Below are 26,894 nucleotides of genomic sequence, written 5' to 3' on the forward strand. Positions count from 1 at the left end.
AACTTGTTGAGAGCCCTCAGGTCCAAGATGGGCCTCCATTGACCGTTTTTCTTTCTGACGAGGAAGAATCGGGAGTAGAAACCTTTTCCCCTCTGAGAATAGGGTACTGGTTCTACTGCTGCCTTCTGGAGCAGTTTTTTCACTTCGGACATGACCTGTCTTAGCATATGCACTCTGCGGGGAGTTGGAGGCAGGGAAGGAGGTTGGTCCAGAAATTCCAAGGTGTGACCCTTTCGGATCACCTGTAACACCCATTTGTCCGATGTAATTGACCGCCAGCGCTGGAAAAACTGGCTCACCCTTCCCCCCACCGGGGCGTGGCGGAGGGGGAGGGGGGAGATTGGTTGTCAGTTCTGCTTGCCTTGCGACTTCCCTTGGGCGGAGCCACGTCTGCCTCTATGGGCGTATCTGTTGGATGACTGATATTTATTGTCTTGGTACGTGTCGCCTTGTGCTTTTTGACCATAGGAGGAACGGCTGTATCCCCTGAACTTGGAAGATGAACCTCTAAAGGGGCGAAAAGACCGATGGTCCTTACTTTTGTCCTTTAAAGAACTGATGGCTCTGGCTGTGTCAGTGTCTGTCTTGATTGCCTTCAAATGGTCGTCTATCTTTTTCCCAAAGAGATCTTGGCCGTCAAATGGCATGTCTAGTATCTGCGCCTGAACTTCAGGTCTAAAGTTAGTAGCCTTCATCCAGGCCTGCCTTCTGAGCACTGTGCCGTGCGCCATCTGCCTGAAGTCTGATTCGGCCACATCAACTGCTGCGTCGATCATGTGATCCGATGTTGCTTCACCATCCGCGATTATGGATTTTGCCTCCTCCTGGAGCTCCGGTGGTAATTGTTTCGCCAAGTTAGACATGCGGAGCCAAAGCTCGCGATCGAATCTTGCGGTCATGGCCAGTGCATTACCCGCTCTGATTGTAAGTGATGCAGAAGATGATACTTTCCTGCCCATGGCTTCCAATTTACGTCCGTCCTTATCCGGTGGTGCCGACAACAGTGAGGAGGGGTTGGCGAGTTTCTTTCTGGCCGCCACTGTAATAACTGAGTCGGTTTCGTATGACCCCTTAAACAAAGCGGTGCAGAATCCGGAGCTTTATATTTCTTTTCTGGCCTGGACACCAACGCCGGAGTCGATAAGGGCGTAGATAGGATCTTGGATCCGGAATCCCAGATGGTATCGAGGAGGGGAATTGTGGTCACTGTCCTCCTTCGTTTGTCCCTGTGCTCATAGAGCACTGATTGCCTTTCCTCCGAAGAAACCTGAATTTTAAACAGTTCTGCGGTTTTACCTATTATGGTGTGGAAAGAGACGAGATCATCCGGTGGTGAGGCCTTGCCCGGTGAGTCTCTCCTCCTGGGCTTCTCGACGACGTAGTCATCCCAATCACTGGGTGCGTCTGGCTCCCGAGTTATTTCTCCTTCTGGTTCCGAAAATTCACCAAAAGGATCCTCCTGCCAGTCTGATACCGAGATGGTGGACGGTACCATGGTGGGATCTACATCCGGAGATCGCGGTCTGTGCGATGACTGTGGTGACGGGACTCTTGTAGGTGAAGCACTGTGGGTGCTGCTCCTCGGTCTTCGAGCAGGTGATCTCATCCGTTTTTGCGGTCTACTCCTGTAAGGAGAGCAACCCGATGTGCCTGGAATCGGGGATGACTCTCTAGGAATGGGATTAATCGGAATTTGCTTCTCCCTTTGCCGTTTGTAAAATTCTTCTACAATCCTCTGCACGGATAACATGAGCACCGGGTCATGAGGATATTCGGATTCTCCCGTGGACGGGTGCCAAGGAGGGCTGTATTGTTTCGGTAAGGGACCGATGGACTCTTCCACCACTTCCGCATCAGAGAATTCTTCCTGAAGAATTATATTCGGAAGTTCTGCCATGTGCCCCAAAGGTGAAAATTGCTGCACCAGAGGTTCAGTTACAGTATTCTTCTCAATGATATTGCTTGTAATGACAGGAGCTTCAAGAGTGAGAGGCAGTAATTCCTCTGTAACTGCCGAAATTTGCGGTGCCTCTGAAGGCATTATGGATGATGTTATCGTCGACGACTGAGATTTTCCCGTCGACGAGGGTTTTGCCGCCGACTGAGATTTCCCAGTCGACGAGGGATTCGTCGTCGTCGACTGACATTTTCCCGTCGACGAGGGCTTCGTTGACGAACGTGGAGTGTGTTCCGTGGACGACTGCGTCATGGATGAATGCTTCGTGGACGAGTGGTGTTTCTTGGTCGTCGACGATTGCTTCGCGGTCGACATGTCCGATGACGATGATCTAACTGTCGACGATGTCTTAAGCGTCGTCATCGTCAATGCTGGTTTCGTCGACGGTATGGCCGATGACGGGCCTTTACCTTTCCCTTCATTCGTGGGCGGTATACCTGCCGACGACTGCCCCCCCCCCGTTTTTTGCAAACTCCTCCTTACCTCTGGAGGCAGATTTCGCTGACTTTTTCTGGCTTGATAGGTCAACTGGAGGCAGAAAAGGTATCAATTCCAGCTTCCTCTTTTTGGATTTGGGAGAGGAACTCCTTTCCACTGAAGAGGCCCTTCTCTTTGAAGTTTGCCTCTCAGATGGAGTGCTGGACTGGACAGGAGCTGTTCTGACAGACTCTTCGTCCGAAGATTGATCCCTGGATTCCAGGTATGAAAGGAGTCTTCTATGCCTGTCATGAAGGGTCTTGGTGGAAAAAGTTTTACAAATCTCGCATTTTTTAATGTCATGTGGGTACAGACAATAAATGCAATGCTCGTGAGGGTCCTTGTAGTAAACCAATTTCTTCTTGCACCTCGTGCAGTCCCTGAACAGGGAAGGCTTCCTGACAGCCTGAGGTGCCTCCATTTCTGAAGAGAAGTTCAGTCGACGATTTTGAGAGGAAAACAACAAGTTTTGCCACCAAGGTTAATTGGAAAGAAAGCCCCTAAGAAGGGGAACAAGATGGAATATATTTTACAAATATATTCCACACAAAAGTAGAAAGAATTTGAAAAAGCTCAGAGAGCTTGAGGATTCCCTGTGTCTGATAGACTGCGGTGAAAAATCTGAAGATGGCTGCCGGGGGCGGAGCTTAAGCCCTGCCACCTCATTGGCTGGGGCCATAAAGGACCAAAGTGAGGTGGAGGGACTACATAATAAAGTGGCTCATAGGCTATAATGGGCTATGTACATGCACTGCTAGGTGGCAGTGTATATATATATATATATATTTATTTATTTTTTTTTAAAATGTATTATTATTTAATTTATCACCGAGGATTCCCAGTCTGACGACTGGGAATATTCAAGCATCTGAATCTATGAAAGATCCAATGCTGGAGAAATTATTCCTTTGGGCGCGTCCCTCCGCCTCCTCCCCCCTACTTTCCAGGTTGCCCACTATTTGATCCAGAGCATGAAGTTCAGATTTGTGGGCGGAGCATGCCACTGTGTTCGGGGCCACCTCTTTTTCTAGGTCACCTGTGCACTCAGCCAGCACCCTGACATCTTGCCCGAATAGGTTCACCTCCTCTTGTACTGCCCCGACTGAGCTCTAGTGCCGCCTTCAGCTTGTTCATGGCCAATTCTAGTTTGGTTTCCCAGGCCACTTTTAGGTCAGCGATCGCAGCGAGGATCTCCTGGTCTCTGCCCATAGTGTCCAGGCTCCCAGGGGGGGTTTTGTCTTTTCTCCTGGCCCCTTCAACCCCTGGTGATGTTCTAGCATATTCATCTAGCGTGGGTTGCTTGCCCTTCGCTCCAGGCAGTTTGGTAGTCATCTCTGTGTATCAGGGCTGTGTATCAGGGCTGTGTATACGGCAACGTGTGGTCTCTGGCCTTCACTAGATTAGACTGCTTCTGGTGCCAGGGCCCTGGCAAGTGGTACAGCCAAATCTGCTCCTGGAGTGGGCTGTGTCCTCCCACGTAACTGTTCTTGGGCGAGTCAGTCCGCTCTGGCCACACGCCCAAGCCACTGCTGGTCCAGTCCTGTGGGCGCACACCCCGGTGCTTATGGATCTGTTTGAGTGCGAGCGCTGGCCCAACGTGCGTCAGCCCCAAGCCCCACCAGGTCCCCGTTGCCTCCTGCGCTTGGGCAGTAATTGCATAGCTCAGTGCCAGGCACGCTTCACTGTGCCCCCTATTCGCCAAATGCTTAGGCTAGGGGGTGTCTCCTTCTCCCCTGCCTTTATGATGGCTGTGCGCCATTCTTAATCATGAGGGGCATGTTGATAGATTGTGAATGTCTGCAATGTCCGACTGCTTTGGGTGGGCGCATCACTTGCCCCCAAGTGCTCCAGCACTGCTCCAACTTGCCTATAGGGCTGGACTCCTCTTTGTGCTTATACAGCTGTTCCTACCTCTTGATCAGATCTTATAGACCTGAACGCTCCCAGCTGCCTCCAGGCGAGATTCCGAACTGTGGTGCTCTGTTCCTCACACCACGTTGGATTGGCCTGGATACATATGTAGCGGCCGCTTCTCGTTTCTCTTGGCGGCCACCACTCCCGGCGCGCGTCAATTACAGTGCACTGGCTGGAGCCTGTAATGACGGAGACAATGTTGCACTCCGAACAGGCTCAGCTTCTTCTTTGTCCATACAAAGCGCTTCTCGCCGCGGGCGGACCCCGCTTGCTTCCCAAATCAAAGGATTATAGCACGGCACCGCAGGACCAGCCGTGGGGGCCCCCATTCCGGGAGCCCGGCTCTCCCCGCGTTCCTCCGTCACAGTTCACACACGGGCTAGTATCTCCTTTGTTCGTCGGCTGTTCAGGTGGCGGCCATTTTCCCTTTATGTGCCACGGACACCCGCGTTCCAAAGCAGGCTCCGGTTATCCCCTCCACACCGGCGGTCCGCGTGTTATCTGCACAGAATATGCTCCGCTGCTTCCCCTGCACGGGCATCTATTTTGTGGGCTAAATGATGGAGATGTAGCACGATTTACACAGGATATTGTTCGGATCAGCCAGAGCCCTGGTCGCACACGTCCTCTTACATACATGGCTTCTTCGCCACATCCCCCCCCGCGGGCCACACTTAAACAAATTCTCATGAAGTTCTTCCAGATTCTCCAATTAGGGAACTTTACTAAATATCTGGCTAGGAGCCTCTGTCTTTAATTCACTTTCTGAAACAGATTGGCTGGAGCCAACAATCACATTATCAATCGTTTCGATCCATTCCATCTCTTCCAAGGCTTGCTTTGCTATTCCAGGATTTTTTTTTTTTATATACCTCGGGCTATGTCCATAGCCTCAGTAGTGTACAAAAGTACCAACTTGGGGCCTCCTTTCCTTTTTTCACCATTACTAGCGCACTTGTTCTTGGTCAGACCTTCTAAGGGAGAGAGGAGAGAGGAGAGTGTGTGAGTGTGTGAGTGTGTGAGTGTGTGAGTGTGTGAGTGTGTGAGTGTGTGAGTGTGTGAGTGTGTGTGTATATATATATATATATATATATATATATATATATATATATATATATATATATATATATATATATATATATATATATATATATATATATATATATATATATATACACACACACTTTGGCAGGAATCAGTAGTTATCCCTGCCTAGGCTCCAGAGTGTCCAGGCTAGCAGGAAGAGGGGGGGGAGGAGTCTTCCACCCCCCCTGTCCTTTGTCTCCCAGAGTGCCTGAATAGGACCAGCTCCCACAGGGGCTCTTGCTGTCCTGATTGGACAGCCAAATGCCCCTTTCTGTAGAATGCTGAGAGATTGCAGAGGAGTGTGTGCTGGAACTGTATAAAAAGGTGCAGCTTCTGGAGTGCAAAGCAAGGTGACCACAGGAAACAGAAGTAACCGAAGAAGATGACCAGAGACGCCTGCAGACCCTTTGCAACACTGAAGCGACCACTGCCACTGCTGTCCTGGCCCTGTCTTCTATGCGACAGAGGAGCTCTGAAGAGGACGATTCCTTACCTTTGGCGGATGGAAACAATCAGTTCCAAGACAAACTTTGGAACAAGCCCTCTCCCGAGGTTTAGGAATTTCCAGAGCTGCAGAACCTCAATACCAGGAGACCTGCTCCCATTTCGAGTGCATCGTCGTGGAAAGGGCGAATCCGGCAGAATCTGTGCTGAGCCGGTAAGGGCACTCCAGAGATCCAACCCAACTCGCCAAGACCACCTCACCAGAGTGTGAGACTGCAGGAAGCAAAGCAGATTGACCGGGCGATCTGTGTCCTTTGTTGGTGCTCCTGAAAAGGCCCAAAACCGCAGAGTGAACCAAGAAGTTGCTGAAAGTCGTGACACAGGCCCTCTCTCGAGACTGCTGCTGGAAGACACCGTCCATTGTCCTGCCTTTCGTCACCGGACAAAGGAATCCGGAGGTCGGGTCCAGAGCTGCCACATCGTAGAGGAGCCAATACAAACACTTTCTTCAAATTCAAGGTACTGTGGGGGGAAAAGGAATTGCTTAACTGATTCCGAGAAGTCACTCCAGAGCATTGGAGTGCACCTAGAGGTGTCCAGGACAACCCCCTCTTACCTCTGACACAAGCTGCTGCTTGTGTCCCCTTTACGAGTCAGTTTTTCGGTCTCCTTTGTTATTTGTTAGTTGTTAACTTGCTGCTTCCATAACTTTAGACACTGGAAGAAATCCATAGGAGCTCTTCTTTATTCGCTGTTAAGACTTCCAAGGCCTCTATGAACTACCTTTAGCTATGGTTGCGTTTTTGGATTTAAAACTTGCCAGGTGTAGAAACCATCTCTAGACCCTTGAACTCAGCTCATGTTGCACTAACCATTTATTTTCCTCCCTTTAAGTGACTTCTATATGTGTTTGCAACGTAAATGCATTACCGTATAACCTGTTGAAAACCGCATGAGTGCGCAGTTACCAACAATACAATAACCTTGTCTTTTCCCTTTCTAACGTTGCTACAATTGCAACCGCGGACAAACACAAAAGTGAAAGTGCCATTTGAAGTGTATTATCTAGTATTCCTAAGTGTTCTACAGTTAGATTCTGAAGTATTTAAAGTGATTCTGGTGTAAATATAATAAATATATAACTTTCATATAAATATACTTGTAAGTGCTTCTTTGCTGTGCCTGTCTGCTCTGCCACTCTACCAAGGTCCAGAGTTAGTACAGACTGATACCAAGAGTTGGGAATCGACAAAACACTGGGATAGCTTACTGAAGTCTTACTATCAGTAGGACTTTAGGAAAACTCCCCTAACAAAAACACAAGAGAACAGAGTCCCAAAAGTCAGAGCAAAAAGTGGAAAAAGGCTCCACTCATTCAGGATAAAAAGAAAAAGGTTCAGACGTCCAACAAAACATGCTGGGGGTCTCACTAGGCGAGGGGATGAAACATAAAAATTATAAATCTCATTAAGAGGGATGACCCCCTCAACCAATTCCAGCCAGTTCACTCACACCAGGCACCTCTCTGGCTTCTTAAAAGAACCCATTGAAAGTGATTGACCATATAGGACTCTGACCCTCATCAGGAAGAAGGTCAACAAGGACAGAATAATAAACTTCGTTCTTAAAACAGGAGATTAAGCCATGTTTGAGACCATGTTGGTAAAATGTCTACCTTGTGGTTAAAATATATGGGCGCACGGTAGTGCATCTGTTAATATTTCTTTCTAAAAATCAGCTTTGGTGGAGGATTTTGGGAGGCCCACCTATTATGGTGAACAGGGTAGAAACAGAGGTTAGCCAAATCAAGGTGAAGTAGCAGAGCAGTCAAGGTTTAGTCTCAGGAAGGGTGCAAGAGTGGTCTAGGACTACAATTTGTCCACACAGAGCAAAACAGTGTTAGACGGTAAGTAACTAAAAATAGAATTATGTATTAGGCTTTTAGTTTACACATTAAGTATATACAAATCACAGGTAAATATTGTCACACAAACCCTTATAAAACATAAAAGCATATGCATCCTTAGGAGAAATAGAATTGCATATGAATCAATTACCAGTACTCAGATGCATAGAATAAACACAACTCTTTAGAATAAACACCTAACAGCTTACCCCAATCTTATGAAGTCCAACCCTAAGGTGGTTTGGGGCCTTGTTACCAGTTTCATAGTGTATACCTTGTCGGATAAGTTCATATAGAGGATAGCAGTACCAGTGGTTATGATTATTAAAAAGCTCCAAAGTTCAAGTAAAGTTCAGTTTAGTACTCAACTCAATCCAACAGACGAGGTCAGGCCTCAGGAAGGATGCTTAACCCAGGTTCCAACAACAAAGGTCAATCCAGAATGAATTAGAGTCAGGATTTACACCCTAGATACGCTTGGAAACAGCAGGGGAGAAAGCAACAGGTATGTACACATACCCACATCAGAGGTGTGGATTAGGAATTGTTAGGGAAGACTTTCTTTTGAACCTTTCCCTCCATTGACTTCAATGAGACACCCTTCTTTGTACTCATTTCTTTACCGGTCCTGACATTTTGGAGGGAAAGAAAGCCCTCAGCTTTACTTCCCTTGCCTTTGCTCATTGTTATAGGGAAACTGACTAGTCCCCAAGACTGTCACTACTGGATCACAATGTAATCTTTGGAATTCTTGTATTTTGTCAATTGCAGACAACACCCAACAGTGCTGTGCAAAAGAGATACTGCTATCCCCATTCCTTTTGATCTTTTGGTTACTTTTTTTACATTTTATATGTGCTTCAGACAAGCTGGTGGCGGCCGAAACATTTTTACAATTTTTGTATTATTTTACTTGTGCACTTTCGTGTTGATGACAAATGGCTACTAAATGTGGCTAGCACCCAACGAATGCCATGCCACAAGGTCTTTCCCTTGTTCTTTAGCCATATTGTAGTTTGACCTTCCTCCTGCCTTCACAGGTCAGGAGAGCTAATAGAAGATCATGCACTTGCACGGGAAAGCTAGTGCTTTTGCGGGCTAGTGAGCCTTTGTATGCTTTTGCCAATGGAGGGGGGGCTGGGACCGTCTGATCCCAGCCCACATTCCTTGGGCCAGAGAGACTGCTGCAGGGCAGATGTGAAACCAGTATTTGTCCCCGATTGGACTACTACTGGTTTTTTGAAGGGTGCAGATCCTTTCTATTGGTGGGATCCAACCATGCTTCAGTTTTGAATAAGAGGACGGCTTCTGCAGCCATTCTTCAGATCTACCTTGAAGCCAAGATTCCTACGAAGGACAGTAGCCAGCTGACGGGCCAGGGACTAATGCTGCAGCCAAACAGCATCCATTCCAGTTACTGGCCTGGTGAAATGCTACTCCTCTGCTTGATCTCAGAAGACCCTTTCTGATGCTTCGGCCCTTGGACTAGTGGGACCAACTAGTTGTGGCACCTGCTTAAGGTTGCAAACCCCCAGAGCCTTTGTGTGTCCCTGGACTGCACGGTGGACTGACCAGCTCCCTCCTGGGCTACCTCATTGCAGCCGTCGCCATTCCGCGTTATGTCGCTGAACTTCGGTTGTCGCCAGCTTGTGCCTTACCCCAAAATGTCAACATCCTAGCTTCAAAGAAGCATGTGCTGGAGCTGCTTCTGTGACTTCACCTAGAAGGTCGTCTGTTGCTGCTTGTCGTGGCCATCGCTGGAACTCCCCTTCCTCCATCCTGTGACACATCCTAAGGGGTCTGAACTGGACAGTCTGCATTCTTCGTTGTTTTGGACTTGCATCTTCAAGTTGGACCCCACCGGAAAAAGCACAGAAATCTGCACTTGAGCACCAGTCACCCGAACAAAAAAAAACTGAAGATCGTGCCCCCACCGATTCCCAGATAATTCACAGTGGCACCTGGGAAAATCAGAGGGGGCGGGTGAGGTACTTTCCCTGTCCCCTCTGTCCTCAAATGGGTGCAAAGGCCCTTTTCCACCCGACTAGCTCTGTGCTTACCTTTGGTCATAGAACCTGGGTCAAGTATATTGCGCCTGGGCTAGCCTTGGAACTGGGATAGAGCGGTGCTATTACCTGTCTTTGGACAAATACTTATTTAACTTTGAAGTAGTTTAGAACTGTTGTAAATCACCACCACAAGCCCACTGCATCCTTTTGAGAATACATTCCCTGGAGAAATCTTTACTGGAACCTGTGACTTTTGGGCAAAAGGCTACATACATCTTAGGGCTGAACTTCTTAAGTAGAAGGGAATTGGGATTATATTGATATTTTATCTGAATCAGATTACTTACTTGGTTAATTAATGATTGATGCTTTGTAATGTTTATTTTATTTTAATTTATTTTTACATTTATAAAGCACCCAAGCCCGGGGGTATGCAGTGATAAAATCACTGCAAAAATGTCACCTGAACAAAAAATTGCGGCAAAATGCTGTGGTTTGACCCCTTAACTGGGTACCCCATTTAAAGGGACCGGGGGTGTCCCCGCTATAAATGGTATAATGGGTCCAGGGGTTGCAGGTGTGTCCCCCGCATCCTTTATATGGATTGCGGCAGCAAAACCACAGCCTTTTTGCCGTGATATTTTTGTTCACAGCCATTTTTGCTGTGATTTTAACACATGGAACCAGCCCGGGGGCATCAGAGCGCTGTGAGATAACCATTTACACGTATCACTTGAAGCAGGATTAAGTACAATAGAGTGGAGCACGTATAGACTTGTGATATATAGGTTTAAGTGATAATACTACTGGCTAGCTTCATTTCTTAGTGGGTTCTTTAAGGGCTAATAGTAATATTTTTATGCATCGAGTGTCTAAGCTGAATTAGTGTGTGCTATTCTTTTTTTGTATTGTATTTGGTTTATTACAAAAAAGAAAACAAGAGCAAGAAAGACGCTTAAAATGTAATACAATATCTAAAAAATCCCTCTCTTAAGTATCCCATCGGACATATGCATCTTTAAACACAAAAGGAAGGACTCAGACATAAAAAAGAAGAGTAAGCAATGCTCTATGTGATTTTGATAGCTTCATTATCATTACTTCAATTTTGTAGTTTCCTCACAGAATGAACTTTCTTCTTCTATGTTTAAAATGTTCCAAGATTTTATAAATCCAGCCACCGCCAGGGCGTCTGAAGTTCTCACCGGGTTCAACACTCTTTTCCACAGTTCTTTTAACTCCAGTTAACCCCGAGACCTCGTAATTGTGTTAAAATATGTCATTCTTTCCATACACAAGGCTCCACATTCCATAAACAGATGCAAATTCCATTTTGCACAGTCTGCACTCGTCTGTTGAATCAATTATCAATCGTCTTATCAGAATCTCCCTTGTGGGAAACAAGTTTCAAAGTAGCCGCATGATAAGCAAGTGAGAATAGCTATTTGGGAATATTAGAAAATAAGGTGCTATCTTTCCTCTTGGCTTGTGTTCATAGGAGAAATAACTCAATGAGGAGTAGTTAAGAAATAGATTGGTGGTGTTCACCCAATCCCATTTGTACAGAGCCTTCTTGACCTTGTCATGGTCCAACATAAGAGACCCACTGTCATGACCTAGTTCATTTAACAGGAATTCACAGTTCTCTTTCAATTTTCCCACAAATGTATCGTGATTTGGTCAGTAGTTCCTTTTTTGCTGACAAGGTGAGACGGAGAACTGTATACAAATTGTCAGTATTAAGAGCATATGATTTTTCGGTATAATGACAAACTCTGCCATTGCACCTTTAGGAATAAAAGGCTGAGCTTGTATCGAATTGCAGCAACTGGGACACAATTGGGCACCCTCAATACCCTTCTCCAGATCTTCCCTTCTATTGTATCCAGACAGGCTTGTAGATTTTCTGTCCGTAATTCTAAGCCATATAATAACTTTGGAACAACCTTTCCTTCATAGAATTGGATCCCTGTTCTGATTGAGAATCTTCCATAGCTTTTATCTACCTGTATTAGTTGGTTTGTCAACATTTTCACTTTCATACTAAGTAGAATTTGTGTCTCATTTGGGCTTTTGAAGAGAAATGAAGACCCAAACATGTTAAGCTGTGTGGTATTCTGTGTGGACACAGAGGCCCTAGACCACTCTCCCACACTCCAGAGACAAAGCCTTGACTGCTCTTCACACTAACTTTATTGGGTTTTGGCTAAACTCTCAGGGTCTCCCTATTCATAACTAGGATGACCTCCTACAATCTTCCCACCAGCATTGATTTAAAAAATCTATTTTAACAGGACTAGTCCGTCCCAGCCGCATTATCAGGCTCACACGCACCCAAAACCCCTACAAAAGCAGCAGCATTCCATGGGAAAGATTGCCATTTAAGCCACAGGCAGGAAGAAGGACAACCATCAATGATAAAAAGCCAAGTGAAACACCTTCTGGCATGCTCTTCTTAGGGTGCTAGTCACCTTTAGTAGCCATACACAGGAAATACAAAAGTGCATGACTAAAATATCAAAAACGGTAAAAATATCACAGCTGCCACCAGCTTCTCTGCACCTTGTAAAAGTAACAAAAAGTCCCTCTACAAAATGATAAGGATACAAAGTACACCAACTGTACCCCAGAGTAAGGAGACGTGTGCAATGGCAACAATACTAGCATTTATAAAGAGTACTGATAGTCTTAGGGGCCAGTCAGTTTACCCATAGCAATGAGCAAAACAGGCAAACAGAAGGCTTTCCTCACCTCCAAAAAGGCAGGACAGTGTTCAAAACAAGAAAAGAAAATGGGAGTCCCATAGAAACCTATCAAGGCAAAAGTGCAAAAAGAAAATCTTTCCTAACAGGAATGTTGCTAGGAATGGCTGGCGCTGATTGGTTGAGTAGCTGTGCACAACCAGTACTCTGCTGGCAATGAGGCCAGAGATAGAGAATGTTGAGATGCATAGTAGTAGAAATTCAACTTTTACCCTCGAAGTGTCCATTTTCTTTTCTTGTCTGTTTGCATAGGTCTTATTTGAAACAATGCAAAGTTGTTTATGTTAAATGACAGATACAAGGAATCATCTTGTCCCAGAAAGGCCAAGATGGAAACAAAGACTGTAGGGGGAGACAAGTGAGGTTTGTGAGAACATTGTTTTCTATTTCTGGAAACATTAAAAAAGGTTAAAAAACGAAATGTGCAATCCGCTATGCATTTTGCCCCACCTTTAGGAAACTCACCAAAATAATTTGGAGATAAGTTTTTCATTTTGCCCCAAAAACTGCTCTCCCTAAGGGGAGTGCAACTAAATCATAACTACATGGTCACTATCGCTGACACTAACATATATCCCAATTAACATAATGGTCCCAAGTCAATAGTAATTTGAATCATAAGGAGAATCTGGTTGAAAAACACACACACTTATTATCCCCTTACTTCAAGTGGGCCGAATGCAAATCAAGAAAATTATTAATTATCTGATGGAGAGGCAATTACCTGTCACTTATCCTTATGACTGCACTATAATTGGATTCCACAGTGGATAATAAATACCACAGTTATAGGTCCCCTTGCTATTTTATTTGTTTTACCTTAAGTTTCTCTGAGTTCAGAAGCTCTTCCTTGATCTCCTTCAGACGTGCTTCCTTGATGGCTTGCTTCGTGACAGAGCGCATAGCATCCTGGTAGGGAAACAACAGTGCAGAAATTAGTGAAAACTAAAATTACCATAGCAGAGGCAAGCAAGTGCATGTCTAGGGAGGATAGCTCAGGAATAAGGTATTCGCCTTGAAAGCAAGATGACAAGGAGCACCACAGATTTGATCCCCGGGTCCGCGCTTAGTAACCTTTGGGTATTAAGAGCGTTATAATTAACCTATCATATCATATGAATGACAGAAGACAGGGTGGCAGAGAGAACAGGCAGGGCAAACACAACAGATCTGGGTGAGGGGCTAGATAGAATGATTACAAATAATTGGCTAGGGGATATAGGTGCAGAGTGGCAGATGAACTAAAGAGATCATGCAGGAAGGATTGAATGACTACCAAAGAGGCTGCGGTGACCGTGGACAATTGTGGCAAAAAGGAGCCGAGTAACTGATGGTATAGAATGAGCAGAGTGTAACACCACTGAAGAGGGGTCTATGTGATATTTTCGCATTTTGAAGGGCTGTTAGGCAAGATTGTGTGAAGTGTCCTTTGGAAGACTACAGCAACCTTGACCTCCTGGCAAAGGAACCAAACCTTTGGTATAAGTCTGTACTACACAGGTTGGTAGTGTGACTGAGCAGCCAGGCTTATCTCAAGATGGGTCAATGTGAGCAGTAGGGTTGTAACACAGAGCTTCACAGTGACAGTTATTCAAATAAACACTTACTCTCAAGGTTTCTTGCTTAAACAATTATTAATTTAAGAGTCAGTTATATAAACCTTCTTCAAAAGGGAGCAAAACATCTAATAATTATGATACATTTCAAAACACTCCGTTCCTCTAAATCAGATGATACCCATTGGGGATGGCACACAGACACTTCCTACACCCTCTGGTGATTTATAGCTCGGACACTGTGGACATTGATTTATCACTGATACATTTAGAGCAATACAGAGTTTGGATGTAAAAGGTTAGATAGGGGAATAATACAAAGGTTAAAGCATTCATAAACTGGTAAGTACTTTTAAACCCCTCCAGTGCAAAGTAAATTAACCCTTTCCTGTGGGAAAGGCAAAAGCACAAAGTCAGAGGTAGAAGAGTCTCCCAGGGAGCCAGGACAGTCAATGTTAGATTAACAAATTCTAGGAGAGCTGAAGAGGTTCTTTGCAGGTAAGTAAGTCTTGCACAATGTTTTTAGAAAGGTTTGTAGAAATAAGATTCACTTGAAGGGCGACAATCTGGGAGGATTGTGAGGGACAAAGCTGCAAGCAACTCTGCAAGGGCAACCAAGACCAGTCTCAACCGAGAACAAGTAAGGCTACACAACAAGAGGTAAGTCATCTTAGGTTTACAGTACCTTTGGTTAGAAGAAATGGTTCCAGCTGGCTTCTGTTCCTGTGCAGCTCAGCAGATCCTGTTGCTCCTGGGCCTCAGTTGTGGGGACAGGAGGGAGGACCTCTGGGGATCCCTGCAACACAATGGGAAGGTCGGCGGCAGCAAAGGTCAAACTTCAATTCAGTGGCACTTTGCAGTTTCAGCTCCTCGCAACTCAGCAAATAGCACCACTGCCAACTCTCAGATACCACTCTAGACTTTGCTCAAATCTGGGGTGCAGCACTCTGTTGAGGTGGCTCAGGCTTGTTCAGTGAGGCTTCAAGGGAGTCCAGAGGATCTTCCTGAGGCTCGGGTCCGAACTTAAAAGCGATGCACTCGATCTGGAGTTTCTCTCCCTGGCACTTCGATTCCAGCAGCACAGCCAGCTCCTAGAGGATGTCCAAACGAGTTAACTTTGGGGTTGATTGGTCCCACCGACCCAAAGGGAGAAGTCGCCCTTGCAGGGCTTCTCTAGTCGAAACGAATTTGGAGCTTCAGCACAGCAGCAGGGCTTCATGGGCAAACCAACGGTCCAGGAGTTGCAGCAGGCGTCTCTTCCAAGTTGTTCTTCGGATTCCTTCGTCCAGTGGTCGACTCTGCCTTCCAAGCCAAAAAGCCTCACCTTTTTATGCAGGTGTCTCCCATTCATTCCAGCCTAGCAGTCAATCACACAGCAGGGTGGCTGTTCTTGCTGGACAGCCAGCCGGCCAATCACTTTTGGGTGCATTTCTGTAACCACGGGGATTAAGCACAGGTAGTTTCAGGCACCTCCCTCACTTCCTGCCCCTGCCAGACATACTGGAGCCAAAGGCGGGCTTCACTCGTGAATACCGACAAAGACAAAACAAACAAAGGGACCAAACCTGGTTTGGCGCGCAGAGTAAATCTCAAAGAGGATCTTTCCTGCAAGAAATGGCGAAAAAAGAATACCAAGGCCATTTTGACAAAATGGGCAGCCATGGGTGCCTTACTGCATCTGCGAACGCAGCCCGCAGTAAATTTCTAAGATTTCAAATCACAAACAGATACATATGAGAGTGGGAAAAAAGGGTCTTACTCTCTCCAGGTTAAAAATTAAAAGTCCTAAAATCCAGCAAAAGTGCTGGAAGTCTCTAAGGTATAAGGGAATTAGCACAGTTCTGAGAATTCTCCCTAACAAGGGCGTACACAAAAAAAGAAGGATTTAATTTGGCTTATTTTGTGTGGCCTTCAAAATGCTGAAATGTCACATCCAACACCCCCCTGACCCACGATGGCGGGATTTCTATGAAACGGGGGAGGTGGGGCGTTTACCGCCTCAAACATACCCTTGCATCCCCCACTCCGTCTTCCTAGCTCACGACATTACCCCTCATCTTCCACTCACAGACATTTACCCGCTCTCCCGACCCCCTTTCCCACCTCAAACATGCCCCCTCTCTTACACAGAAACACACACAAAAAAACTATTTCTCAGGAGACTTCCCGTGACCAACCGCACGTCAGCCCCTGCACACCCATGTGCGGCAGGAGCATGACAGTTTGATTTGGAAAGAATGCTCTGAGCAGTCTTTTTAAATTGTCTTTTATATTTTCAGTGAAAATATAAGGACATTTTCACCTAATTCCGATCTCAAGAGCCAGGGAGGATGACTGTACACAGAAAGGAGAGCTACGGTGATAGATCACAATGCACAAAGAAACTGGGGCAGAGCAGCAGTTTGAATATGGATGTGAGGAGCATGGGAGAATGATTGGGCAGAAAGGGAGTCGAACCGAAATACTGCCCAGATGTTACACCAGGCACTACAGAAGCCTTTTTAAAGTACTTGGAAACAAAGCATAGGTGGGATCGAAAGAGAGAGACAATAGAAAGTAGAACAACACTTCTGAGTGTTTCAAGAAATTTAACACGGTTTATATGATGGTCACTGTTGAGATGGATTTCTAAAATCTGCCCGAGGTGAGGATTTTAGGAGGCCCCCCCTATTTATGGTAAACAGTGAAGACGCACAGGGACGTCATTTCACCAGCGGAAGTGACATCACACAACCCTTGACCTCATGACATCGCAGGACATGATGTGATTTGACCCCACCCCAAGTGACATCACGGGAAGTGATGGCACAACCTTTCACCCCTTGACAAAAGAGGCAGTGGATCCAATAGCATTGTTCCCCCGTACACTAAGAAAATAGGGTTCCGATATTACAGTAATATGATATACATTTAATCACCATATGTAACATTAATATCAGTGTGTACAGGCCCATATTACCAAGATCTTCTCATTGTGTGACCACCAAATGGGAAGGTACCATGTTCCCCTGCCCAATGGACCTTGACAAATACCCACTGGCTACGGGTTGCAGCCTCGGGTAGCAAGGGAGACTGAAGGGGTCGCAGCTGAAGACACAGATTAGCCAAAACCCAATCAAGGTAGGTAGATGAGCAGCCAAGGCTTAGTCTCAGGAAAAGTGCACGAGTGGTCTAGGACTACAATGAATCCTCACAGAATAACGCCAATAATTAAAGTTATCAGTGAGTATATAAAAATACAATTATTTACTAGGCCTTTGTGAAGACACTAAGCTAAAAATCACAGGTTAACAATTTACTCAAAAAACCATACAGAACATATATGGGATACATTACTCACGGTAATTGTATTTGATGATTGTATTTGCTTGGATTCACATGCTCTGCATATTCCGACATCTAGTGGTAGTCGCAGAGTATTACACGATTTGTTTTCGAAACTCGAGAACAGACATCAGGGCATGTTAGTAATAGTATCCCTAGTGTGACGTGTAGTGTACCCATGGTCCTTCATTGTCCCACCAGTGAATCGGCTTTAGGGTGAATGTCAATGGAATAATGCTGTGTTTAAGTATGAATGTAACTCCATGAAGCAGCTTTGCAAATGGCGTCTATAGTGACGTTTGCAATGAAGGCTCCGGTAGCTCCAGTACCTCTGGTAGAGTGAGCCCTTAGAGTGAAAGGTAAAACTCTTTTGGATAGGGAATAGCAGAGCTGTATGCACTCGACTATCCACTTGGCGATGGCGTTTTTTTATTTTTGATTGCGTTCTCTCCCAGGTGCTATGCAAATAAAAAAGCATGTCTGTTTTCCTTCGAGGTTCAGTTTTGTTCACATAGTACAAGACCGCCCTGCGTACATCAAGTGTATGGAGGCTACTCTGAGTGGCGTTGGATGGATTTTGAAAGAAGGTAGGGAGTTCTATGGATTGATTAGCATGAAACTTTGAAATAAATTTAGGTGAAGACCCAGGATGTGTTCTGAGGACAGCCTTGTCTTTGTGGATTATGAAGAAAGGGTCTTGTACGGACAAAGCCTGTAGCTCACGTCTTATAGAGCTGATGGATACTAGGAACGCAGTTTTTTAAGTCAGATGTTTTAGGCTGGCCTTGTGCAAAGGCTCAAAGGGTGGACCCATGAGCTTGGAGAGCATGACATTAAGATCCCAACCCGGTGAAAGGTTAGAAATAGGAAGGTACAGCCTCTTTACGACTTCCATGAATGCTTGAACGACAGGAACTTTCCACCAGGATGCCTTGTTTTGTGAAGTAGTGTAATCTGACAGGGCCACCAGATGTACTGTGATGGAGTTGAATACTAGGTCGGAGTAAAGTAGGTAAAGCATTTAATGCAGAATGTGAGCTGGTGAACCTTCTGCTGGGTTTAAAGTTTGTGACCTGCACCATATCACACATCTCTTCCACGTATTGAAATAGCACTGTCTGGTGTTGGGTTTCCGTGCCTCCATACACCTTTGTGGAAGATTTAAAACGACCAAATTCTATGACTTCAGGAGCCAAGCTGCCAAGTTCAAAGATTGAGGACGAGGATGGAGTGATGCTACCTTGTGTTGTGTTAGCATGTTGTATGGGCACCGGAGCATAATTGGGTCGCACATCGCCAGTTTGAGCAGACATCGAAACCAAAGTTGTCTCGCCCACATAGGAGCAACCAGGATTAGAGTCACTAGTTCCTGGTGCATCTTGTGTAGGGCTGTACCGAACTTCTGCTTCGAGTCCCTATTCTGCCGAAGTTCGGCTGAAATACAGCTATCCGGCTTCGGCAGAATAGTTTCTGTTTAGGGACTCGAAGCCGAAGTCCACTTTCTATGAGTAGCTGCCCTCTCCCTGTTTGGGAAATGACAGCCAATCATAGAAAGTTTAACAGTGTTCAGACTGCAGAAGCCAAACAAGCTGTTTGCCTATTGGCTTCTGCAGCCCCACCACAGAGGAACCAGCTTAACGTGTTGAAATAGGAAGCGAGTGAAGGGAACAGTTCTTCCCTTCCCTCGCTTCCTATGCCAACAGACGGGCTCCAGCAGATGCCCGGACCTGGAGAAATCACCAGGTAAGTGACATCCCCTCTCATCACGGTGAGGCCACGGGGGTGCCCTGCACCCCCGCGGTCTCACCGCAGTAATTTCATGTATGCTGGTCGGGCCACCGGTGCAAAGCTGGTGGCCCGACATTTGTTTTGCATTGGGGGGCCGCTCCTACAGGAGCAGCCCCCCCAGACTCATGAGGCCGCCGGGGCACTGAGGCCACCCCGGCGGCCTCATTGCGAAATGTGCCCCCCTGCCCCTTGAGCACGGTGAGGCCGCGGGGCCAGAGGGAACCCCTGCAGCCTCACCGCAATAATGTTGTGGTGTTTGTCGGGCCACCGGGACAAAGCCAGTGGCCCGACACTGTATTGCATAGGGGGGCCGCTCCTAGCGGCCCCCCCAGAGCTATGAGGCCGCCAGGGCACTTTGCCGACCCCGGCGGCCTCGATATCTAATGTGCCCCCCATACCCCCTCATCACAGTGAGGCCGCAGGGGTGCCCTGCACCCCCGCGGTCTCACCGCAGTAATTTCATGTATGCTGGTCGGGCCACCGGTGCAAAGCCGGTGGCCCGACATTTGTTTTGCATTGGGGGCCGCTCCTACAGGAGCGGCCCCCCAGACTCATGAGGCCGCCGGGGCACTGAAGCCACCCCGGCGGCCTCGCTTTGAAATGTGCCTCCCCATCCCCCCTCATAACGGTGAGGCAGTAGGGGTGCCATGTTCCCCCCCACCCGCAATGTTCTCCCATGTTCCCCCCGCCCCCACTGTTGTCCCGCAATGATCTCCCATGTTCTCCCACCCCCACTGTTGTCCCGCAATGATCTCCCATGTTCCCGCCCACCCCCACTGTTGTCCCGCAATGCACTCCATTTACCCCCACCCCTCCATTGTCCCATGATGATCTCCCATGTTCCCCCACCCCCCACTGTTGTCCCGCCATGTTCCCACATGTTCCCGCCCACCCCCACTGTTGTCCCGCAATGTTCCCGCCCACCCCCACTGTTGTCCCGCAATGTACTCCCATTTACCCTTCCCCTCCATTGTCTCATGATGATCTTCCATGTTCCCCCACCCCCACTGTTGTCCCGCCATGTTCCCACATGTTCCCGCCCACCCCCACTGTTGTCCCGCAATGTACTCCCATTTACCCTTCCCCTCCATTGTCCCATGATGATCTTCCATGTTCCCCCACCCCCACTGTTGTCCCATGATGATCTCTCATGTTCCCCCACCCCCACTGTTGTCCCGCAATGTGCTGCCATTTACCCCCACCCCTCCATTCCATTGTCCCGCAATGTACTCCCATTTACCCCCACCCCATCCATTGTGCCATGATCCCTGCTGGAGCGGCCCCCAGGGTTCCTTTTAGCCTTGCCCTCCATAGAGTTCTGTGTCTGAAATGTTTTACGAGTGGCTCTCAGTCCCGCTGGCTGTGATGGGACTTCTGCGTCCCAAAGAGTCTCATAGTTTGTTCCTTTTAGGCCATAGTTTCTTGATCTTATGATCCAGTTGTCCTGGGCCATGTATTTGTTCTTGTAGACTTGCTGTGACAAAATGTGAGGAGTAGAAAAATTGTGCATTTTCTTAATCCGGCAACACTTGTCTAGCAGTAACATCCTTTTCTTTACTTTAGTTATACCACAGCCCAGAAAAGACGCAGCACCTACCAAGGAAGCTCACCCCTGAGACGGACTTACGCCACCTTGATGCAGATGCCTGCTTAGTGCCTACAATCCTGGTGAGCACTATGAGGGTTTTACTATTCAGGGGAAGCTTGAGGTGGGAGGGTAACACACATATGCCTGATTAAATGAAAGACTGCTATATTATGCTTGCTGCCGTCAATAGATGTACATAATGACTCCTTCAACTCCTGGCAATTTCAAGTGAGGTTTTTGTCGTTCACATTTCGTTTTTTTACATAGTTATTTTTGATAAAAGGTTTTTTCAAAAACTTTTTTAAAAGGCAACCCCGATACCACTTCAGAGCCCAGAGCCATCATGCAGTACTGCCCTGCCAAAACTCTTAAGTTTGACTTTTGCTTTACATTTCTTTGTCACCAGAACTAGCTTCTTATTTACCTAAAGGCCCACAAGCAACAGCTAGGAGACATGCCCAGCAGAAACCCTATCCCTCGCCCAGAGCTGCAGAACCCCCTTCGTTGTCAGCATGAGTAGCACCAAGGAGAAAACCAGCCCTGTGTGGGATTACTTTACCATAAAAATGGACGATAACTCCAAGGCAGTGTGTTCTGTGTGCCTTGCGGTTTTGTCTCGTGGATCTGCAAACTTGAGACAGTGCAGCACATCAGCACTGACCAACCATCTGCGGTCCAAACATCACAATGAATATGTCCAATATGAAAGGAAAAAAAGAGGCAGTTGTTGGGAGCATCAATAGCAATGTGTCTCCCGCAAAGTGAAAGAGGGCATTGTCACAGCTGTCCCTTAAAGATTGTCTGGACAAAACACAAGCGTGGCCTCTGGACAGCCCTTCCGCACATGCAGTGCATCGCAGTATTTGTGAAATGATAGCGCTAGACTTGCAACCATTTTCTGTTGTTGAGGATGTCGGTTTTGTGAGTTTACTCCATAAGTTGGAGCCTAGGTACAAAGTACCATCACGTAAATATTTTTCAACACGCATCATCCCTGACATGTATGAGAAAGTGAGCCGGTTTATTGCTTCAGAGGTTCATAGGGCTGAGAAAATTGCATTTACTGTTTACATTTGGACATCTGATAACACTGAAATCTTTTATGAGCTTAACAGGGCATTGGCTGGCCAGCAACATGAAAAGGCATGGAGTTCTGTTGCAGTGCGAGGCTTTTGGCGGAAGCCATACTGGTGCCAAAATAGGATTAGCATTTCAAGAAATGCTAGAAAGGTGGCAAATTAGCCATTCCAAAGTGCACGTCATTCTTCGGGATAATGCCGCTAACATGTGCAAGGCCTTCAGAGAAGCAGACTTAGCTAGTGTGGGTTGTTTTGCTCATACCCTACAGCTTTGCATCCATGATGGCCTTTTTGTGCAAAGATCTGTGTCGGACATGATGGCACATGCAAGAAAACTTGTAGGCCACTTCAAACATTCTAGTTCGGCCACGTCCCGCCTGCACGCACTGCAAAAAGATCTAGGGTTGCCTGAATTGCAGTTTATTCAAGATGTATCTACACAGTGGAACTCGTCCTTTTTGATGCTGGGGCGACTGGTAGGGCAGAGGCGGCCAGTAAGTTTGTACTGTGCGGAGGACGATAAAGTGTCAAATCTTTCTGCCTGCCAGTGGCTTTTGGCAGAAAATGTTTTATCTTTGTTGGCACCCTTTGCAGAGCTCACAAAGGAGATTTTCTCCCATGCATCAAGCATCTCCTTGGTAGTTCCTGCTGTGAAAGCTTTAAGGGCCTACCTGAGCTCTGGCGAGGTTAGGGACACTGGTGTGAAGCTAGTGAAAGCAGAGTTATTGGAGGCTGTAGAGGCAAGATTCAAAGACATTGAGGCTATATCCATCTACTGTGTGGCAACAGGCATCGATCCGCGGTTCAAATTAACATTTTTCAGCAATGATGTTGTGGCCAACAATGTGAAATGTTCTATGCACTCTACTGCCTTAGCCCTCTGTGAGCAGTCCTCCCCTCCTGAGGGGCAACCTGCAGACCCTGACCCACAAGAGGACGAGCCACCACCCAAGAAGAGCATTCCACCATGTGGCATATGGGCATTCTGGGACAGTGTTGTTGAGCAGTCCACGGCTGGTGTGAGTCAGTCCATAAGTTCCCTGGACACTGAGCTCACTGTCTTTTTGAGAGAGCCGCTGCTCCCTAAAACTGCAGACCCGCTGGAGTGGTGGGACATCAACAGTGTTCGGTTTCCAGGGTTGGCAAAAGTTGCGCGTGTGTACTTGGCACTTCCTCCCTCCAGTGTGGACAGCGAGAGAGTGTTCAATTCAGCTGGAGATATTTATTCCGAACACAGAAGTAGCCTCTTAGCTGAAAATGTTGAAAGGCTTGTTTTCCTAAAATACAACCTTGCCCTTACAGGTTACTCTTACTAGGAGTGAGGGCTTTTCCCGTAACTTTTTTTTTTTTCTTTGTCTTTTACAAGCTTACAGAGATGTGTCCAATTAATAAATATGTACCCATGCAATAGAATGCCTCCTTAGTTGATTCATTGAAATGCTGTTTTTTTATGCCCTAGAATATATTTGCCTAAAAAAAAAAAACTATTCGGTATCCGGCCGAATACTAAATATGCTATTCGGTACAGCCCTAATCTTGTTCAGGATTTTGCTCAGGAGTGATGTTGGGGGAAAAGCAGAAGCACATTTCCCTGACCAGTTCATCCACACTGAGTCCCCGCACCCTGTTAGGGAAACCTGGATGCAAAGTCTGAGCATTGCACGTTTAGGCTTGTGGCAAACAAGTCAAATGGGGGGTGACCCCATTGTGAGAATATTCGATCTAGGATATCTTTGTCGAGTTGCACTCGTGTTCTTCTGGTAGAGGGTATCTGTTTAGATTGTCTGCCAGAGAAATAAGTTTACCTGGAACATGTTGAGAGGTTAGGAACATGTTGGAGTGCCCACTTCCATATTTTTGGGGATTGCTTGAACAGACAGAGCGGGCGCCTCCCTGCTTGTTTATGTAGAACATGGCAGCGGTGAGGTCTGTAAGGACTTACACTGTTTGACCTCCAAGATGAAGAGCCTTGAGGACTGCCCAAAGTTTCAGCAAGTTGATGTGTCTTTGGGCTGTAGCACGTTTCCACTGGCCGTGGGCTGTGTGGTGGAGGAAGTGAGCCCCCCCATCCAGCATGTGAGGCATCTGTAGTTAGGATAGCTTGTGCTGGTGGAATGCGGAAGGGTTTTCCTTTTAGCAGGTTGCCCCTGGACCACCAGCGAAGAGTCTATACCAGGGTTAGCGAAACAACCACTAGATCGTCCCACTGGCTGCTTGCCCGAGACCATTGTTTCGCTAACTATTCCTGCATTGGGCACATGCACAGGCGTGTGTGTGGAACCAAGTGAACGCATGAGATAATCATCCCGAGCAAGTGAATTGCTTTGAGAAAAGTTATCCGGCCTTGTAGCGAGGTACTTGCAACAGCATGTTTTGCACTCTTGTTTGACAGGAAAGCCAGCTCCTCTTGTCTTTAGAATTGCTCCCAGAAATTGTTTTATTTGGCTGGGGACTAGACTTGATTCCTTTTCGTTGATGGAGAAGCCCAAATTGAAAAGAAGGTCTATTGCCTTTTGTGTATTTTGTTTGCAAATTTGAGGAGATTCCCTGGTAATTAGCCAGTCGTCCAGATAAGGGTATGCAGGGACTAACTTTGTGTGTCATTGTTTGGGAGGGGTGGAACCTCTCCCAGACGAGGTTCTGCCTCTTCCTCGAGATCTTTTATTTCCTCTTTGAAACCTAGACGATGGGCCCCAAGTTGAAGACTGTCTGCCCTGAGTTTATCGGGAAGAAAGTTGTGAACCCAGACCCTGAAACCTTTGAAAGTTTGAGGGGCCCCGTTTTACATAGGGCTTGCTTATTAACTGGCCAAGGGATTTAAGAGCGTCATACTCCTCCTTTGCGCTCGAGGGCGTCTGTGACAGCCTTACTGAAAAGTACATTAGGCTCCACTAGTATGTATAGGAGGGTGGCCTGAGTCTCTAGCTTAAATCCAGACTGTCTGAGCCAGGTGTGGTCCTTGATGAGCGTGCCTTCTGCAATGATGCGGCCTGCATGGTCTGCTGCAGCAAGATTATTTTTGACGATGCAGTTTGATACCTGCTTACCCTCTGCAATGGTGCTTAACAATTACGATTTTAGGGGTTCTGGAACCGCTTCAACCTGGTGTTCCAAGTCATCCCACTTGGGGCAGCCATAACTAGCCAGGAGTGTAGTGTTTGCGATTCTAGCTTGATATGCTGCTGAGGAGGCAACCTTCCTTCCGAAAGTATAGATTTTCTTGCTTTCTTTGTCAGGCGGGGCTTCAGCCGATGCCAAAGGAGTGCTATCACTCTTTCTGGTAGTGGTGACGACTAGTGAATCAGGTTTTAGCTGACCCCTAATATATAGAGGGTCTGTGGGGGCTGACCTGAATAATTGCTTGATTCTGGGGTTAACCGCCTTTGTGAGGTTAGGCGAAAGTAGGGACGCTGTATAAGTCTTGGTACAGACTGCAACAACGGGATAAACTGAGTGGCGGGCTTCCTATCTCCCAGAATGTCCTCCACAAGTCCTTGTCTACTTGTTCCTCTTGGGTGTCAATGATAAAGTGTTGGGCAGCCTTAAGCAGCAGTTAATTGCATTTTAGTTAGTTGTCTATGGGAGAATCTGCTACAGGCTGGGCTTGGTGGTCAGGCAACTGGATGGCATAGTCATCGTCTTCGCAGTATTGGGCCCGACTATATAGGTCCCCTTGAGAGCCGGGGTCTTGTGACCCCAAGAGATCCTCATTATAAATGTCCTGAGAGGGGTCTAGGTAGGCCTGTGAAGATTCACATGCAATGCATAGACCGACAGCTAGTGGTTGTCGCACAGAGTATCGCAGGACTTGTTATTGAAAAGGGACGTCGACTGGGCATGTTTGCAATAGTATCCCTGGTGTGACTTCTACTGTTCCCATGGTCCTTCGTGCATCGAGGTCCCTTAAATAGTTTTGTTTCTGACATGAGGGACCATGAAGCATTTGCGTGAGCATAAGAAATATCAAGTAGAAAAGGTAAAGATAAAACATCTATCCATCTTCAACTCCAGTAGGGGAAGAAGGGTGGGCGCATGTGAATCTTAGCAGATGCAAGCATCAGAAATACGATTACGGTGAGTAATGTATGCCTTCTGAGACTTGTGGATCTGCTTAGGTCACATGATTAGCGAGCAGTACCTAGAGAAGGAGGTGGGTTGTGTGAAGGTACAGTAAAAGCAGATGTTTTAATACGGCTTGTTCCTCCTGTGAATCTTCTTTAGAGTGTGTGTCGAGGCAGTAATGATGAGTAAAGGTATGAATTGAACTCCAAGTAGCAGCTTTGCAAATTGCATCTAAAGGAACATTTGCAATGAATGTGCCTCGAGTAGAGTGGGCTCTTGGTGTAAATGGTAATGTCTTTTTTGACAGTATCAAAGCTGGATGCATTTGACTATCCATCTTGAGATCACGTTTTTAGAGACATGATCTCAGTCTCTGCCAAATGCTATGTAAACAAAGTTTGTTTTCCTTAGTGGTTCAGTTTTGTTTAGGTAGTACATGACCATCCACCTTAGATCCAGAGTATTGAGGCTTTTTTCTGCTGAATTTGTAGGATGTTGAAAAAAGGTAGGAGGTTCAATAGATTAACACAGAACTTCGATATGAACTTAAGTGAAAACCTAGGATGTGTTCTAAGAACAACCTTCTCTTTGTGAATGATCATGAATGGATCTTGGACTGAGTGTGCTTGCAGTTCACTGACTCGTCTTACAGAAGTGCTAGCCACTACAAAAGCAGTCTTGTAAGTTAAATGCTTTAGACTGGCTTTATGCACTGGTTCAAAAGGTGGACCCATGAGCGAGTACAACATTGTGGTCCCAAACAGGCGGTGGAGTTTAAATGATATAGTCTTAACTCCCTCTATAAAAGCCTTGATGACTGGAACTGAGATGTAGTGTAATCAGACAGTGCTGAGAATTAAAGACTATACCCGAGTCTAGAAGAAAGATTATATTTTACTATATGTGAGCGAGTGCAGTCAATTGGATTGAGGTTTGGTGTCT

General features: G+C 46.5%; 1 protein-coding gene across 1 annotated transcript in view; it reads right to left on the reverse strand.

Annotated features, from left to right (window-relative positions):
• Window positions 1-26,894, reverse strand: part of DDX56 (DEAD-box helicase 56) — a 786,153-nt gene that overhangs the window by 135,021 nt on the left and 624,238 nt on the right. The window contains exon 11 of the mRNA XM_069618962.1: window positions 13,375-13,464. Within this exon, the coding sequence (XP_069475063.1) occupies window positions 13,375-13,464 (90 nt within the window). The remainder of the gene's footprint in view (window positions 1-13,374; window positions 13,465-26,894) is intronic.

This window comes from Ambystoma mexicanum, chromosome 10, assembly GCF_040938575.1.
Source record: "Ambystoma mexicanum isolate Mex_15411 chromosome 10, UKY_AmexF1_1, whole genome shotgun sequence".
In the NCBI taxonomy this organism is placed as follows: Eukaryota; Metazoa; Chordata; class Amphibia; order Caudata; family Ambystomatidae; genus Ambystoma; species Ambystoma mexicanum.